Source organism: Paraphaeosphaeria sporulosa (assembly GCF_001642045.1).
Source record: "Paraphaeosphaeria sporulosa strain AP3s5-JAC2a unplaced genomic scaffold CC84scaffold_5, whole genome shotgun sequence".
Classification (NCBI taxonomy): Eukaryota; Fungi; Ascomycota; class Dothideomycetes; order Pleosporales; family Didymosphaeriaceae; genus Paraphaeosphaeria; species Paraphaeosphaeria sporulosa.
In genome coordinates, this window is record NW_017253364.1 from 2,182,076 (window position 1) to 2,198,886 (window position 16,811).

General features: G+C 56.3%; 6 protein-coding genes and 1 non-coding gene across 7 annotated transcripts; 3 read left to right on the forward strand and 4 right to left on the reverse strand.

The window, feature by feature from the left end:
* Nucleotides 1–67: 67 nt before the first annotated feature.
* CC84DRAFT_1187169 (general substrate transporter) lies at nt 68–2,073 on the reverse strand (the record flags this gene model as incomplete). Its single annotated transcript, XM_018180910.1, has 5 exons — nt 68–101; nt 390–1,049; nt 1,112–1,526; nt 1,583–1,788; nt 1,877–2,073. The coding sequence occupies 5 exons, from the start codon at nt 2,071–2,073 to the stop codon at nt 68–70; spliced, it is 1,512 nt and encodes a 503-aa protein (XP_018036540.1).
* A 553-nt stretch (nt 2,074–2,626) lies between these two features.
* Nucleotides 2,627–5,310, forward strand: CC84DRAFT_753632 (glycoside hydrolase). The gene is made up of 2 exons (XM_018187304.1): nt 2,627–4,140; nt 4,202–5,310. Exons 1-2 carry the CDS (start codon nt 2,770–2,772, stop codon nt 5,225–5,227), a joined length of 2,397 nt encoding a protein of 798 aa, XP_018036541.1. The 5' UTR covers nt 2,627–2,769; the 3' UTR covers nt 5,228–5,310.
* A 983-nt stretch (nt 5,311–6,293) lies between these two features.
* CC84DRAFT_1176226 (uncharacterized protein) lies at nt 6,294–9,810 on the forward strand (the record flags this gene model as incomplete). Its single annotated transcript, XM_018180206.1, has 3 exons — nt 6,294–6,377; nt 6,434–6,496; nt 6,556–9,810. The coding sequence occupies 3 exons, from the start codon at nt 6,294–6,296 to the stop codon at nt 9,808–9,810; spliced, it is 3,402 nt and encodes a 1,133-aa protein (XP_018036542.1).
* Nucleotides 9,811–10,622: 812 nt separating this feature from the next.
* Nucleotides 10,623–10,712, reverse strand: CC84DRAFT_t48. Its single transcript has one exon. It is a non-coding gene; the product is annotated as a tRNA-Arg (tRNA).
* Nucleotides 10,713–11,353: 641 nt separating this feature from the next.
* On the reverse strand, nt 11,354–12,361 carry CC84DRAFT_1217436 (uncharacterized protein; the record flags this gene model as incomplete). Its single annotated transcript, XM_018182892.1, has 3 exons — nt 11,354–11,422; nt 11,476–11,952; nt 12,086–12,361. The coding sequence occupies 3 exons, from the start codon at nt 12,359–12,361 to the stop codon at nt 11,354–11,356; spliced, it is 822 nt and encodes a 273-aa protein (XP_018036543.1).
* A 736-nt stretch (nt 12,362–13,097) lies between these two features.
* Nucleotides 13,098–13,772, forward strand: CC84DRAFT_753933 (uncharacterized protein). The gene has a single exon (XM_018187305.1). The coding sequence runs from the start codon at nt 13,209–13,211 to the stop codon at nt 13,536–13,538; it is 330 nt and encodes a 109-aa protein (XP_018036544.1). The 5' UTR covers nt 13,098–13,208; the 3' UTR covers nt 13,539–13,772.
* A 35-nt stretch (nt 13,773–13,807) lies between these two features.
* CC84DRAFT_1164509 (uncharacterized protein) lies at nt 13,808–14,818 on the reverse strand. The gene is made up of 2 exons (XM_018178499.1): nt 14,709–14,818; nt 13,808–14,627 (listed from the first exon to the last, which is right to left on the reverse strand). The coding sequence occupies exons 1-2, from the start codon at nt 14,809–14,811 to the stop codon at nt 13,924–13,926; spliced, it is 807 nt and encodes a 268-aa protein (XP_018036545.1). The 5' UTR covers nt 14,812–14,818; the 3' UTR covers nt 13,808–13,923.
* Between the last annotated feature and the right edge of the window lie 1,993 nt (nt 14,819–16,811).

A 16,811-nucleotide genomic window follows, 5' to 3' on the forward strand; every position in this document is an offset into this window, starting at 1 on the left:
ACGCTGAACAGGTACTATCTGATACGCAAATGTTGCGATAGTAGGCCGTGAGGTAGTAAGTGGGCCATCAATGGATCCGAGTGATCCTAAAGTTGTCAAGACTACGGAAAGAAACGATTGCCGATCTGGGCAAGTGCTCCTGCATCTACGTGACATGTGCTCGTAGAGTTGAACGTGCCAGTGTCTGGTTAAGACAGTCGAATACTTCCAATCACAAGATGAACGAGCAATTACTCAGTCAAATAAGTGGATCTCATGTCCAGGTCACCAAACATATCATTTTGCAGCTGTAAGACAGCCCTACGTCCGCTCCCCTTATGCCGCATGTTCTTCACCCTCGCCACTCTCATACACTCCTCTCACCATCCCCTCCAATCCGTCTCACCCACTAAAGCCTCTTCGCCTCTTCATGCACCACATCCGCCTCCTTGGCATCCCCCAAGTGATCCGGCAGTGTCCCCAGCGCCCTATCCCCGAACAGCAAATCGATTTCCTCTAGACTCAGCTGCTTCGTCTCCTTCCACAAGAAAAACACCGCCGGCAGCGTAACAAAGAGATTCCACGCCACGAAGATGAAGTAGAACTTGTAGGTAATATCCGCGAGCGCGATGGGCGAGACCTGACTCCACACCGTGGACACGAGCCAGTTGCCGATACCAGTGGCGAAGGCGGACCCGCGCCCGCGAATGGAGAGCGGCATGATCTCGGACGCGTAGACCCAGCTGATCGGGCCAAACGAGCAGGAGAAAATAGCCGAGACGCTGAAGATGAAGAACACACCTGCGATGCTCAGACTATCCTTCCTTGCGCCGGTAGCGCTGGGGACCTGGCTGCCTATCGCGGCCTCGCATATGAGCGCGATGGTGATGCCGATGGTGCCGAAGAGCAGCGGCTTGCGACGGCCGACCTTGTCGAGGAGGAAGGTGATGAAGAAGGCGTTGAAGACGGGGCCGACGACGTTGTAGATGCCGGTTACGAGGAGGTTGCGCTTGCCTTCTATGCCGAGGTTTTTGTACATGACGGTTTGGTAGTAGCCGATTACGTTGATGCTGTTCTGTTATCAGACCTACGTCTTTGTAATGGTTTTGGGGAAAAGAGGGCAGGGACGCACCCAGTCATCTGCGTAAACACCTGCATAAACGTCGCATGCAGCAGCCTCGTCCGCCACTGCTTCACCTTGAACATGATCAGCCACCCTGGTGCCGTCACAGCCTTTTCCGCCTCAATCGTCGTCTTGATCTCGTGGAACTGCGCCTGGATATCGTCCTCGTTACGCCCGTTGAAGTGCAGTCTGCGCAGGACCGTGAGCGCCTCATCAGCACGGTCCGTCTCGACGAGGTACCGCGGGGATTCGGGGAAGAACATGATGCCGCAGATGAGGATCAGACACGGGATACACTGGAAGCCCAGCGGAAAGCGCCACGAGAAAGAGCTAGTTTCCGGGACGTGGGCGGAGCCGTAGCCCACCCAGGTCGAGACGATGAAGCCGATGCCGATCATCTGCTGGGTAATGCCCACGATGAGACCTTCGCAGCGTCAGCAGAGAGTTCCCTTCTAGAGTGGAATATACGGGGATCCGTACCGCGCTTGCTCGGATGCGCACACTCGGACTGGTAAATCGGCACAGACATGGACAGCACGCCCACTGCCCACCCCGCGAGAATGCGTCCTACGAGAATCATCGCCAGGTTCTGCGCTCCAGATTGCATCGCCGCGCCGACGAGATTGATCACCGCGCCCACCAGCACCGTCCATCTGCGCCCCAGACTGTCCATCGTAAGACCGCCCCTGCTCACTGTCAGCACTCCATCACAATCCACTCCTTTCTCCTCCTGCCCTATCCCATCTCATCCACGGATCTGCCAGTCAAACCTACATCAGACTCCCAAACACCGCCCCGCCCGAAAACGTCGAGTTGATCGCCCCAATAATCGCCGTCTCAGGGTTCGTGTTGAAGAACTTGAGAAAATGCGGTGACTGAATCACATCCGTCATGACGCCGCTGTCGTAGCCGAACAGGAAGGACCCCGTGCCCGCGAAGATGGCGAGCGCGATGTTGAACCCGAGACCCATGGCGAAGGTTTCACCAGCACACAGTCGTCAGAGCGCAGGGAGAAGGAAGACGAGATGCGTCTGCACGCGGCACACGGTGGGAATGGCAGACATATAAAACGGCCATCCGAACCGCACGACACGGCAGGCTGCCTGGATGCAACTGCACCTGCACCCCCCGGTCCGTCCAATGGCCAGCAGACTCATCCTGCCCGGGTCTACAGACGGAATCCGTTCCCTAGTTTCCAGGCGAGCGTCTCGCGAGCACGCACGGCGTGCAGCTCTCCTGCTCGCGCCATGTACGATCGCACCAGAGTCTTGGGTTGGGGATGTGCAAGCGGGGTGCAGTTCCCCCGCGCCGGGGCATCCATTTCCGCCAATGGTTCACTGTCGGGGCGAGCATCCTGGAGCATCACGCACCGAGCGCTGAACCTCGTCGCCCAAATGTTCGGCGTCATACAGCGACGCAATATATTACGGCTGCACGAAAGAGCGATCGCCGGAGCGAGAGAAGAGATGGCCTACCGCCCTTGCAGAGTCTTGCAGACGGCCCGGCAAAAGACGTGCAGCGGCCCTGCTGCCCACGGAGAATTGCAATTGCAAGTAGCGCTGCTAGGAGAGAAATTGGTCGCTGGCCTGGGAGCGGAGGTACATAGCTTAACTATGGACTCGTCCTCATCAGCGGCGCCGTGAGACAGCAGTCACAACGCAGCAGCAATGGCCTCCCTTTTCAAGCTCGCCTCGCTGCTCCTCGCGGTGGCACCAGCAGTAGCATCCTACGACCTCATCCGCAGACAAGCCGCCTCCAATGCGACCTACAAAGACCCCAATGCCTCTGTTGATGACAGGGTAGCAGACCTGCTCTCGCGGATGACGATAGAAGAAAAGACCGCTCAACTCATCCAAGGCGACTTCTCAAGCTGGATAAACACGACCTCCAACGCCTTCAATGCCTCGGGCCTTGCCTGGAACATGGCGAACCGCGCAGGCCAATTCTACGTCGGCTACGCCATCCCTCCCTCTTGGGTCGCCGGAGGCGTCAAGAAAGCGCAGGACTACCTCGTCCATAACACGACCCTCGGCATCCCCGCCTTCGTCCAAACCGAAGGCATCCACGGCCTGCTGATTGGCAACGCCACCATCTTCAACAGCCCCATCGCGCAAGCCTGCTCCTGGGACCCTGCCCTCATCGAAAAAATGGCCGCCATCATCGCCGCCGAGTCCAAAACCATCGGCGTAAACCAAGTCTTCGCCCCCCTCGCAGATCTAGCCCGCGAACCCCGCTACGGCCGTGTCGAAGAGACGTACGGCGAAGATGCGCATCTGGTGGGCGAGATGGCCTACGCCTACGTCGTAGGCGTGCAGAACCACTCCGTCGCCGCGACAATCAAGCACTTTGCGGGCTTCTCGGCGCCGGAGCAGGGGCTCAACACGGGGCCGGTGCACGGCGGCGAGCGCGAGCTGCGCACGACGTGGCTGCCGTCGTTCAAGCGGGCCATCATCGACGCGGGGGCGTACAGCATCATGGGTTCGTACAATTCGTATGATGGGGTGCCGACGATTGCGGACTACCACATGATGACGGAGATCCTGCGTGAGGAATGGGGATACAAGTACTACCTCACGAGCGACGCGGGGGCGACGGACAGACTGTGCTGCGCGTTCAAGATGTGCAGTTGCACGCCGCGGGGTGGCGGGCAGAGAGATGCTGTTGATGGCGAGGCGATCACGTTGTATGCGCTGCCGGCCGGGAACGACGTCGAGATGGGCGGGGGCAGCTACAACTTCGCCAACATCCCCGAGCTCGTCGAGGCGGGCAAACTCGATATCAAAGTCGTCGACACAGCCGTCGCACGCCAGCTCCGCGCCAAGTTCGCGCTGGGTCTGTTCGAGAACCCATACCCAGGCCTGGCAGCCAGCAACGCGACCAACGGCACAAGCGGCTTCCCGCACAAAGCCGAGAGCGTGAAGGTTGCGCGCCAGCTCGATGCTGAGTCCATCGTCCTCCTCGAGAACAAGAAGCAGACTCTGCCCCTGAAGAAAGATGCCCACATCGCCGTTATCGGGCCCATGGCCGACTTTGTCAACGTAAGTTCTCTCCTCCTCGCACTGCCAGCCAGGAGCCAATCGCTGACCCTCCTCTTCCCAGTTTGGCGACTACGTCGTCTACCGCTCGCAGTACAACGCGCAGAACGTCAATCCCCTCCAAGGCATCCGCAACGCGTCTACAGGCACCGTGACCTACGCCCAAGGCTGCGAGCGCTGGTCCAACGACGAGTCCGGCTTCCCCGAGGCCGTCTCCGCCGCTGAAGCCGCCGATGTCGCCGTCGTAGTGGTCGGCACGTGGTCGCGCGACCAAGGCGAGCTCTGGACTGGCCTCAACGCAACGACGGGCGAGCACATCGACGTGAACGACCTCAAGCTGGTGGGCGCGCAGGCGAAGCTCGTCAAAGCCATCATCGACACGGGCAAGCCTGTCGTGGTCGTCTTCCAGAGCGGCAAGCCCGTGACGGAGCCGTGGATCTCGGACGAGGCGGCGGCGCTGGTGCAGCAGTTCTATCCCGGCGAGCAGGGTGGTGCTGCGCTCGCGGACGTGCTCTTCGGCGACGTGAATCCCTCGGGAAAGCTCTCCGTGTCGATTCCCCACGATGTCGGCAGTCTTCCCATCTTCTACGACTACTTGAATTCGGGACGGTTTGCTGGGGGCTCTGCTCCCAACCCAGGAGAAATCTACGACAACGGGACGTTGAAGTTTGGCAGCTCATATGTGTTTGGCACCCCGGAGGCTCTTTACGATTTCGGATACGGTCTCTCGTACTCCAACTTCACGTACTCGAACGTCAGCGTGTCGAAGAGCACGGTGTCGGCGGACGATACCATCACTGTGAGCGTCAGCATCACCAACGCCTCGCCTGTCGATGGAAAGGAAGTGGTGCAGTTCTATGTACAGGACGTGATCGCCTCAGTTGTGGTGCCGAACAAGCAGCTCAAGGGTTTCAAGAAGGTGCTCGTCAAGGCTGGTGAGACGGTCGATGTCAGCGTCGACCTGGAGGTCAAGGACTGGGGCCTCTGGGACATCAGAATGAAGTATGTGGTGGAGAAGGGCGACTTCATCGTGCATGCGGGGTCGAGCTCTCGCGATTTGAGGGGCAATGCGACGGTGACGGTGTCGTGATGAGGCTGAGTCGGGCTTGGGTATTTCTTAGCACAACAGATGCCATCTTGATTCTTGACCGAGACTCTTGTATTGCTACCGACTAGCCATCATGCATCCTCATTGCGCTCGTCTCCAACAAGGCATCCAAAGTGGTTGAGGCTGTCGAGGGAATGGGGAAGCATCATGTATATCAAGGCCGATGTCGAGTGGCGTCTCGCTCACCCCAGCTTGAGAACACCTGGGTACTCATGTGGCTGTCTCACACAAATCCCAAGTAATGCGACCGTTGTTGTAAAACGTGCAGCTCACTGGGAACCAGGAGCCAGCAGGTGCCAGTGAGACGTTCGCTTACCTACGCACCATCCGTCAGGCTCGGAACCGGGAACGACCCTGCTGACGGACGCCACACAGTAGATCATCCTCGGCCGCGAACGATGGTTTTGTGGCCAATCTGCCCAAAGGAGAAGGTTCGGATCGTATGAGATGCGGATGCGCAGGGATTCCGCGTGGGTACATCGGTCGCGTGGGTAAATGGTTCCAAGGCTTCGGAGTGCCTTTGAATCGCCCAGAATCGAAGGAAAGCACCGGGCAAGGCATTCAACTCGGATCACCTCCTTTCCTGCGGGGGGGCAGGGGCTCTATCGTCCATGTCCGGCTTCGGCTAGACGCGTCGATCATGAGATTGGCGTGAGATGGCGGTGGTCTGAAGACGGTCGAGCGTGGAGGGCAGAGCGACAACAGCCACAGCGTGTATCTACAATCGATGTGCATGGCCGTCTGGGCGGAGGTGCGTCCAGCTGCCCAATGGGCTGGCGGCTGCCGTGGCCGGCGGGGGGTGTTGTGCTGAAGCCTCGCCGCGGGCGATTGGCGCAGGGATGTGTCGATGACGTCCGGGCCAGGCCAGCCAGGCTTCGCAGGCGCGGCCCATGCCTCCGTTGCGGCAGCTACTCTGCTACTCTCCCATCGCATACATGCGCCCTCGTGCTGTTCTTGCTGTGACATGTCTTCTGTGGCGCGGTAGCACGTCGAGGTAACCGCACGACGCCTCGCGAGACAAGACAGCCCGCAAGCAAGGGAGCCGCAGATGCCTGAACCACACGTGCATGCATGGCACCAGGCCCCTGAGATCGCGTCTCTCGCGCCGGACTCGTACACTGCCCAGCGCCTGGTGAGCCACTGGCCAACTCGTCGAGCCCGCTGGCCGCCCGCTGACCGGCTTCGCAGCAACATGGCACGGCCGAGCATCTGCACCTCACGTCGCGGCGCTTCTTCATCGGGCCCATCCCAGTGCGCAACCCCGCCCGGCTGCCCCCCGTCCCCAGACACGCGCTGATGCACGCCTACAGGAGGGCTGGCTGAAGACACACCGCCGCGACTGGTACAAGCACCACCTGCACATCAACTACTCGACCCGCACCGCCACCTTCTCGTCCGCCGACCGCCGCGGCTCGCGCGACCGCCGCCTGACGGGCCTCGACGGGCCCAGCGCGTCGGCCCTGTTCCCGAGCAGCTTCCCCCAGCCCGACGACGTCGACGCAGAGAACGGCGGGCCTGCGCTCGTCGGAGAGGCGAACGCGCCGCCCGCACCCAGGGGCCAGCCGCTGCCCGCCCTCGAGGTACCCCGTGCATCTTCGCAAAAGGACGCTGTGCAGTCGCCCGAAGAGGAGGAATTCGTCGATGCTGTTTCGGAACCAGACGAGGATTTGCGCGTTTACACCTACCAGGAGCAGCCAGAGGACGAGCCCGGCCCACCCACAACGCGGCGCCAGAGCACAAAGTCTTTCGTGACTGCCTCGTCCCGGCCCCTTTCGCCTTCGGACCATGGAGAGAACCAGGACAACGAGGCCATCCCCCTCCCACACGAACCGCAGGCACAGGCAAGTGGCCCACAAGCTCCTACTGCGACGGGAAGCAAGAGCGAAGGCAAAAGGCCGTTGTCTACCGGGCTCGAACCCAACACTGAAGAGCCCTCGGTAGATGCTGTGTCCACAACATCGTTGCTGCGCAAGGCTGACGGTCAAAAGGAGTCATCCCCTGTCACTCAGCCCATATCACCCGCCACGGGCATCCTCGCAAAGGCAAAGAGAAAGTCGCACATGGGTTCGTCCGAGTCGACTGGCTCACCCCTTGAGCGCGCCGGTGAAACGCTCTCCCGCAAAAAGTCCAACCTGCGCAATCTCGTCAAGTTTGATATCCCCGAAGACTCGAAGCGCGCGTCGATCCACCTGAGAGCAAAACAAGCCCAGATGACGGTCCAGCGAGCGTCGACGAAGCTGAGGAGGCGCAAGATCAAGGACGGCCTCGTCGTCAAGATGGAGCGCATGCTGGTACGCGTCGACTCGGCCGGAAAAGAGGTCCCCGATGACTTTGATGAAAATGCAAGCCAGAAGATCGACTCCAGGGTCAAGGACAAGTGGCGCGAGTACATGGTCGTATGTCGGCATAGCGAGTCCGAGGGCGCTGATTTTGTACTGCAAATGTACAAGACCAGGGTCATTCCCGAGATCGAAGAGCCAAACGCCAGCAAAAACGCCGCCTACGAGATACCCCTAGGCCGCAAGATTACCAAGGTCAATCTCTACTCCTCGCTCGACAAGTCTGTCGTTGTATGGATGCCCGTCTCACGTGGCACGAGGATCTTCATCATGCAAGCTCGGACTGCCTCCAATGCTGTCGAATGGTACACGTTCCTACGTAATGTCATGGGCTGGCGCCGCTCTTCAGAGCTCCAGATCAACATTCCGGACATGAGTGTCAGCTTGCGTATTTCCGATCCCTTCAGAAAGCTCGAGGAAACCCAGATTAAGGCTCAGGAGGCCAACGATTCTGACAATGAAGAAGCCATCTTAAAGACGATGCAGGAAGAGCAAGCTGTCGCACAATCGCTGATCCTCAAGTGTCTTGATCAGCTCGAGGATTCGCCGGAATGGGCCGACATCCTCGATTCCTGGGCTAGGAACCAGCGGATAGGACTTGCATGGAAGCGCTACGACCGTCTCGAGTGGATACACGGAGCGAACGAGCGCAAGATGTACGGCACAATAGCCATGGCCAAATCGCACGAACTGGAGCTTCGGCCTAAGACACATTATCCCACCACGGCGATAACCCGCAAGAAGCATAAAACGCTGACCGAGCCTGTCCCGGTAGAAGGCTTCCTCATCCGGCTCACCAGCCAGCGCGGACGAGCAAGGCGTTTGGGTCTCATGTACCACAAGCAGCTGTACTTTGCCACTCACGACCAATTTCTGGTCTTCTCGCGCCCGACCAACAGCACGCCGCCTCCCCCGCCAAAGATGCCGCCCACCGAGGGATCAGCTGTTCCGTCAGCTCGTACCATTAGAGAAAGCACCCCCGACACATGGGCTATCAATCCGTATCCCGTCCTAGACGACCGCGTTGAATGGCTATCAGAAGGCCACTCAGGAACCCCAGAGTCCCGGAGACTTCACGACGAGGATGCCGCAGACGAAGCGCAGCGCAAATTGCAGAATTTGCTCAATTGCGACGGGTACATAAACCTGGCCAATGTCGCCAAAGTACGCAAAGCACGGCTTGGAGCAACACCAGTCGATGAGGACATTGACACCGGGTCGGACGTCGATTTTGATGAAGACGTGGAGGATGACGCTACACGGGATGACGGAGTCACAAAAGAGGTGGACATTGCTCGAACATTCGAGCTTATAATGCGAAATGGCTTGATCATCCGCTTGCAGGCCGCTGACATAGCCCGCCGTAAGGAATGGGTCAAGCACCTCCGCGCACTCGCCAAATACTGGAAATTTCGCACCGCGGCCGACATCGCGCTGTACAAATCCACACGCAGCCGCAACCTCAGCGCGCTCAACATCGACGAAGAAGCCGAGGCGTACATCGGGCAGTTCGCGAAGAAGTGGGAGGTCACGCAGTCGTTCGCGTCGCCGCTTCTCTACAACATGTGTGGCATCGCAGAATGCCGCGCCATCCACATGAGCGGCATGCTCTATCGCAAGCCGCGCATCCATGCACCCTTCACGCGCTGCAGCGTGCTGCTCGCCGGGGGCACCCTGCTCATCTTCCAGGACGTGCTGCGCAGCGGGACGGGTAAGCAGCTCGCACACATTCACCACGAACGCATGGCCAACCTCGATCTGCGCGACTGCTACGTCTACAGCGGCCTGCTCACCGAATCCGACCTCCTCTACCAGAACCAGACCTTCGACGCCAACAAGCCCGGGCACCACGCACTGCCCCGCATATATCTCGAGGATGGGTGGACTTCCACAGACGAGGACGTCATGACGACGTTTGTGGTGTGGCACGGCAAGAGCAAGAGCTGGTTTCGGGCAGAGGAGGGTGCAGGCGAGGGCGAGCAGGAGCGCAAGAAGGGGCGCAGGACGCGGCTGAAGCGCGTAGCGAAGCTAGGGAGTAAAGGAAGAAGTTTGGTGTTCCGCGCGAGGAGTCGCGCCGAGAGGGATCATTGGGTGTTGGCGATTCAGAATGAGATTGAGAAGGTACAGGGGAACCGGAACGAGGACTTTAGGATTCAGGAAAGTGTGGGCAAGGGGAAGAAAGTTGCGCAGGGAAGTGAGAGTAATGGGATGGTGGAGGCTGGGTAGCCGGGCAGGTTGAATAATAGGGGGAGGCAATCAGCGCAGGAGAAGAGGGGAGTGTTGTGCATCTTAGCGTTTGGCGCGGGCACTCGGATATTCTTTCAAGTAGTATATGTACTTAATCACGCTCGTCTATGTCGAGTTGTTGGTGCCTGTGGACGATCGTGTGAGGCGTTTCGGGTAGTGAAGTGAAGTAAGCTCCACTTGGCTGTGTAGAGCTGGTAGTGTGATGTCAAGCAGAAAGTAAATCGGTCTACACCCTAGAAGAAAGGTAAGGCGCAGATGAGGCGTTCGCGGTGAAGTGCTGCCGTCGACCTGGGTTACGGCGGGAGGGAACATCTGGGCGGCTGTAGTTCCGGAAGGTAATTTATCAGTAAGCTACACAGACATAGGAGGAGACGCGGCTCCAGCAAGTTGCAGAATGCATACCACCTCTTAATTCAACTCGAGCATTAGCATTTCAATACGACGGCAATGCGGAAGAGCACTCGCGAAAAAAAAAAAAAAAAAAAAAAGAAAGACAATAAAAGGCTCGCCAGCTCACGTGGAACGCAGCAACGAAAGATGTCGCACAGAGAAACGGAATCCAACGCCAGCCAGTCAGCCAGACTGCTTTTAGATACAACCTTGATTCTCCCCCGACCTCGCGAATGTAGGTTTAGCAAAGCCTGATCTACCAGCGTGTATAGAGTATATCACTAGCGCGAAAGTTGTAGTAGAAAGGGTTGAATTGGCATCATCAGCGCCCTATGCGACGATATGGACCGCTCCCTCAACACAGATACCGGTAATATCGCGAAAGAAAAAAAGAAAATCACAGCCCTACGCAGGACTCGAACCTGCAACCTTGGCCTCGCAGATCTGGGGAGATGTAGGAGGGCCACGCGCTACCATTGCGCCAGCAGGGCGTAGAATATTCGTGAATTCGATGCCAAAATTTGAGATAAATTTTTTTATATTCCCACTATTTACTCTCTGGTGTCGTGCATAGATTGCTGAAATGGTTGATTGAGCTACCAGATGGGTTGGAAATGTTTGCGGGGCGTCGCAAATGTCGGTCTGCAATCGGCGGCTAAGAGTGGGGGAAGGCGGTTGCTAGTGGGCATGAGGAAATGTCCGCACCTCAACGACCGCCGAGACGCTCAATTCACTCTCGCTGTGTGACTGGGCAGTAGCACGAGATACATCAAGCAGCATCGTTCCGTGCATACGTTGCTGAATTCGGCTGAGATGTTGTCTTTGAGGTTTACAGGTTGTTGTGGGAAAGACAGCTGCATTCCAGGCCAGATCGGAGAACTGACTTTTCTGTCATACGGGGCATCTGAGAGTAAAAGACGACTCATGTCGCTCCTTTGTAATTCTGGTCGACAAAGCGCAGCTCCGGCACAGTACGGCACAAAGCCTGATACGACACGTGGTACCGCGAAACTCATACTATCCACACGAACGCAGCATCTACTACCATTGCTAGCCCGAACGCCTTTGCACCCGTGAAGGCCGAGATATAGTAGAGGCTGTATTCCTCTCTGACCTCGGTGGGGCCGGCCTCCTAATCGCCGGTCGGGGCGGTTGTCTCACTGGAATCGGCTGTGGCATATCCCTCACCGACGTCGGACGACTACTCGGCAGCTCAACCCGCTCATAAGCCATCGCCACGTAGAGTATCCTCACAATCGCCGCCAATCCAATCGCAAACGGGATCGTTTGACCCGCGCCAGACAGCGTCCCGACACCCCCGATCTCGTTCCACGATATTGTCAGCTCCGTTGCAACAGTAACAGCTAGTGCAATCACAATTTTGATCCAAACATCCAGATTCTGCAGAAATTCGATGTGCGCACGCTTCGGTCGTCGGCTTTCCGCACCGGGATCCGGGAACCCGGCCATGGCGCGAAGCTTAAGGAGTAGGATGTAGATGCAGACGAGTCCGAGCCAGAAGTACATGAGCGCGTGAAGGACAACCGAGGCTTTGCTATTGAGGCGCACTTCGCCGAAGACGAAGCCGTATTGCTGGCAACTGCGGTGATCCAGGTCCGGAACGCGGTCGAACCAGAACCAGTACTGGAAGACTAGCACGCCTATGAGGAGGGTGAAGCTTAGGTTTGCTGACATCGCGCCGAGGTTGACGCGGGGATAGCGGGTTGGGTCCTGTGAAGTCACGAGTCGGAGGTTAGGGGCCAGACGTAGAAAACGCGTAGAACAAAGCCTCGCGGTTGGCAGATGAGACGTCAAGAACTTTTGAGCTCGTAGCAACACTCGTCGAAGAACTGCATCCACTCACCCAGTAAGGATCGCACGCCGTCAACAACCGCCACACATATATCGGCACGAGCGCCAGGTACGCGCCGAACATCAGCAACAGCACAATGTACGTCTCGACAGGCTCGAGACTTTCCACGTCCGTCAGCGTCAGGATCACGAGCGCGAGGAACGTCGCCGCGACAAAGACATCCGTCGAGAACGCCAGACTCTTTACCTCGGAAGGTGCCAGCCATCGCGCCAGTATCGCCCCGTACCATTGGAAATAGTACCCGAGTCGGATGCCCAGCCCGTACATGTCGCTGTTCCCCTCGATCTTGCACACGGCCATGGTGGAGAAGAATTTGTCGTTCAAAAATGAGTAGGAAGCTCAGCCTTGCCCACGAGCGACAAGAGGTGGAGGCGGGGCAAATGGGTGGTGGCGAACCGGACTGAACTGATGTGGGCGCTTTGAACCCATGTGCGCGCAGTGCTACGTCTTACAATGCGTGCAGAGTGCAGATGCAGTGAGGACGACGTGCGGGGAGCAGGGATGGTGATTGGGGGCTACGTGGTCGGCGAAAGGTGGAGGGCTGAAGATGACGAATGGGGTTAGGTTGTGTTGCGTTGACTGGGGGCCGCGACAGCCTCTTGCGCTTATCGTACTGCGAAGCGGACGCCGCCACCTCTTCTTCGTCGAATTGCCACTAGGCTCGCGGGACGTGGAATAGCTGAGAGGGCGAGTTCAGACAAAAGACTGATAGATGTACGCTGGCAGCTGGAAGTTTAGGTGTTTGCTCTCTGCCAGGATGTGGATAATCTTCCCGCCCGGCCACCTGATCTGCCTTGACAGCGTGAACAGTAGGCGGTGCTGTATCCTGCACTGATTTGGCAGGCTCACATTGTCTCTGTACCTTCGATAATGTCCAGGTTACAGGAAGCATAACGCAGCGAGAGAATTCTTAGCTCAAACGGCTAGACTGCAACTGTACTACAAGAACACGTATGCTCTCATGGCTCAGACAATATTCCCGTTTGAACAGACAATCGAGTGCACGTAATATATCGCTTCACAGCATCAACGTCTTGCTGCCTTCCAGTCTTGCAGGGTCTCATCTACTCAGTATGTTAATTTTTGTCACACCAACAGACTTGAAGTACCCACCATGTACGGCTACCCCCAGGCGAAGATAAGAGCGCAGCGCGACAACTACGATTATGACTATAACTGCCAGCCCCGTCTTGGTCAGCGTGGACATGAGAACGGATATCAACGTGAAAGCGAACGCAACGACCACCGTCGCTACAGACACTCTCGCGACCGTCCGAACGACATCGAAGAGGCGACCCGCGCCCATGTAAAAGCAAGCAAGGACTACGACGATGCAAAGGCGAAGTATCAAGAATACAGGCGGAAGTATGAGAATGCAAGGAAGAAACTTGATGAGGCGACGGCACCGCTCAGTGCTGCGAAACGGCGCGAGGGGGCTTGGTGACGTTCGCTGGGCAATAGCGATGGCTATCGCTTATTGTTTATAATTGAAGTTGTATTTGATGCCTTCCTGGATGATTTTGACCCTCTTGTTGTTTTGCATGCTGTTTTGGAATAGCTTCGTTGTAATACTGGCGCTTCGTGTTACGGCAAATTAATACAGTTGGACAAGACGATAACTCCTGCAGTTAGATCTTTGAACCATCGCAATACCTGTGTCATTCTACGAGTTGGACAGTTGATCTTAGACACTGTCTTTCCACCGGTTTATGAGTTACATAATTATTCCTATGTACAGGGTTCCAATGATCAGATACAGAAAATTCTCAAACAGTCATACAAACAACGCCATTGTAGCCACGTCTCACAATCCACCATATCTCCCCAGCTCAGTACGTCAGACTAACACACCTTCCCTCCCACCCACCGGCTTCTACCACGTTCTTGAATATCCACGCACCCACATCAGTCCGCCCAACAGTCCACCCAATCGCCGGTCCAGCCTCTTTCTCCACCCTCCTTTTCTCGTCTTGTATACCCCACTCCCACCCACTTCTCACCTTCTCCACGCCCTTCGCCCCGTCAACCAGCGCCGTCGGCCTTACAATGACAAAGTCCCGCATATGCTCACCCTTGTCGCCCAGCACTACCTCCTCCATCCCGCGTTTGTCCGCGTGCGGTTGTGCAGCCAGAAGCTTGTACAGTGGGTAGTACAGCAACGGAATGTCCCTCGCCTTGCCATTGACGCCGGTGGAGCTTAGAGCGATGAGGAGGGGTTTTCGTCCGGACGAGGTGGGCATGCCGAGGGTTGAGAGCGCCGAGAAAACGGCGCGCATGCCGGATGTGCAGAGGGTGGGATCTGGCAGGACGAAAGGTGTGGTGAGGGACAGTTTGAAATTGGGATACGCGCCGATGGAGGAGTATATTATGTCGACCACGTGGGAGCTGTTGGTAGGAGATATAAGGGCCTGGGCGACGTCGGAGGCGGTCTTTGCGTCGCCTTGGATGATGGTGAGGTTGGTTTCTATCACCGACGCCGGGATGTCGTGGTCGATTGTGAGGCATTTGACGAGTTTCGATGGGGTGCGGGCTACTGTTGGATGTTAATTACATGTTTTCTGTCTTGGTGACTGACGTGATGCGAGCGAAGAATTGGATGGACATGTAGACGTACACGCTGTGCAGTGGTAGCCTGAGCGGAGAGCGCAGGCGAGGGAACTACCTGCGCATCCACCGGTTGCGCCGAAAAAGGCGATTGTTTGCTTCGAAGCCATCATATTCAGGCCGCGGTTTGTTAGCAAGTATATCGAGGTTGTAGTATAGTCTTTGCTCGGATCTTTTCTGAGCCAATTTCAATAACGGAGAGTACACAAAAGGTGGTTGAAAGTTCGGATTTGTTTGATTTTGATAGCCTTCGATAAAGATGCGGTCCGCCTTTTGTATCTCACCCAATGCACCACCAATTCGTCCGAATCCAGGGCACCCTTCATCGCAGATTAAAGCCCGCACCGAGCCGGATCGCGTCGCAATGGATTGAGCCAATAGTATCAGCGCCTCTAAACGCACGGCCTGACCCAGAGTTTAATGCTACGCAACCCTTCGCTATCTAGTCTACTCTTGTCGAGGTGTAGTCCGGTGTGTCGTGAATGTCTTAGGTTCGCCTCGGCTGGAAGATTGTTTGTCGCGCTAGATGAAATTCTCCTAGCCCGTACAGGACTAGGCGCCGCTGGGTCGAAATCTCTCCACTGAGCTAAGATAGGGCTGAGTCCAGCAACATCCATAGCGAACGTATGCGGCATAGTCTCCACCATGTCTTCTCATCTCAAAATCCAGATGCTATATAGCAAAAACTCGTCACGCGCGAAAACGCACGACGCGTACTCTTGCCAGATTGCCTTGCGCTCAGTGTATGTCCTCGCATATTGAAGTGCTATCTCGTCCGGCTGTCTACACTCGGAGCTGTGCAGCAGTACCTAGTACCAATTTCACGCCCTCAATCTGAACAGAAATGTTGATGCGGCTCGCGAATCGCGTAATCGAGGACTTGGCATATCACCGCAGGACCTCGCCGACTGTCGGCTGTGATTTGATTCCACCTTTGAAGAGCCTAGAACCTCCCGCGAAGGGCCCTCTTTTCCACGGGGGAGGTTATGTGGTATGTCAGAGTGGGAGAATGATGGAGACGAAGGCGTGATAGGCGTAGATATGGTTAAAGACACAAGATTATATCTTCTTGACAGGGAGCAAGGAGCGGTTTTATAGTGCTAAGGGAGGCGTGTGGGTCAGGGTGTGGACACAGGAGGAATACTCGTCGATGCGTACCCTTGCTCTAGATTCACCATTGAGGGTACCCATATCATGCGGATCCAATTCGATAACTGGCTGAATCAGAACGACAGTACGAGTCGAAGTATCCATATACTGTACCTCCTGGACTTGGCTAGCAGGAAGATATAGATCAAGCTTATGGTAGTCGCATGCAAAGGACTAGCCGCTGATACAGCCAGGCCCATAGTCGACGTCACATAGCATCAAAACAAATATTCTCATCTCTTTGTGAGCCGTAGGTTGTCTGGCCATGAATAAATGGTTGCTTAGCGCATCGTATGCTACCATCAGGCGACCGTACTACAACTAATGGTTATCGCGAAGATGGTAATGGAAACGTGTAAACAAGTGAAGTGATAAGCCTTCAGAAGATACCCTCCTCGGACGGGCATTTGAAGAGTGGTGGCTCGAGACAAGAATTCAGACGAGAGGATAGCTCATCTCAAGAACGGTTCTTGCTTTCAAACATTTCTGCGAGTAGAGGCCGTCCATTGCCCATTTAGGAGAATTTTGACATAATGCCAGCCGGACTTGAATATTACTCGTGTAGACGCGGCTCAATATCGGGAGAAGACTTCGGAAGTCTACCGCTGATCCTTCAAGAGACGTGTCTTAACATCGCCTGGGCAATTTCTCATTATCCTAAGCAGTGAGGCAACATCAATACTTTTCTCAAGGATTTTTGGCTTACAAATAATCGTACATACATAGATTTCCATGAGCATCGTTGAGTTACAGTGACCATGAGCTGGTGGGGCTGTTCTCGTGGTTTTAGTGAGTGTGATGTCCTTGAATGCCTGCGGACCAGGATAACTTGGCAACCCTCTGCAAGTTACGGAGTGGCCTCCCGCAAGCCGCAGACGTACTTAATCCCTCCTCCACTCGGATTGCCAGCGATGAGACTCAGTCCTGAAAGACAAGAGTTTAAGTGATGCTCTAGGCTTTAGCT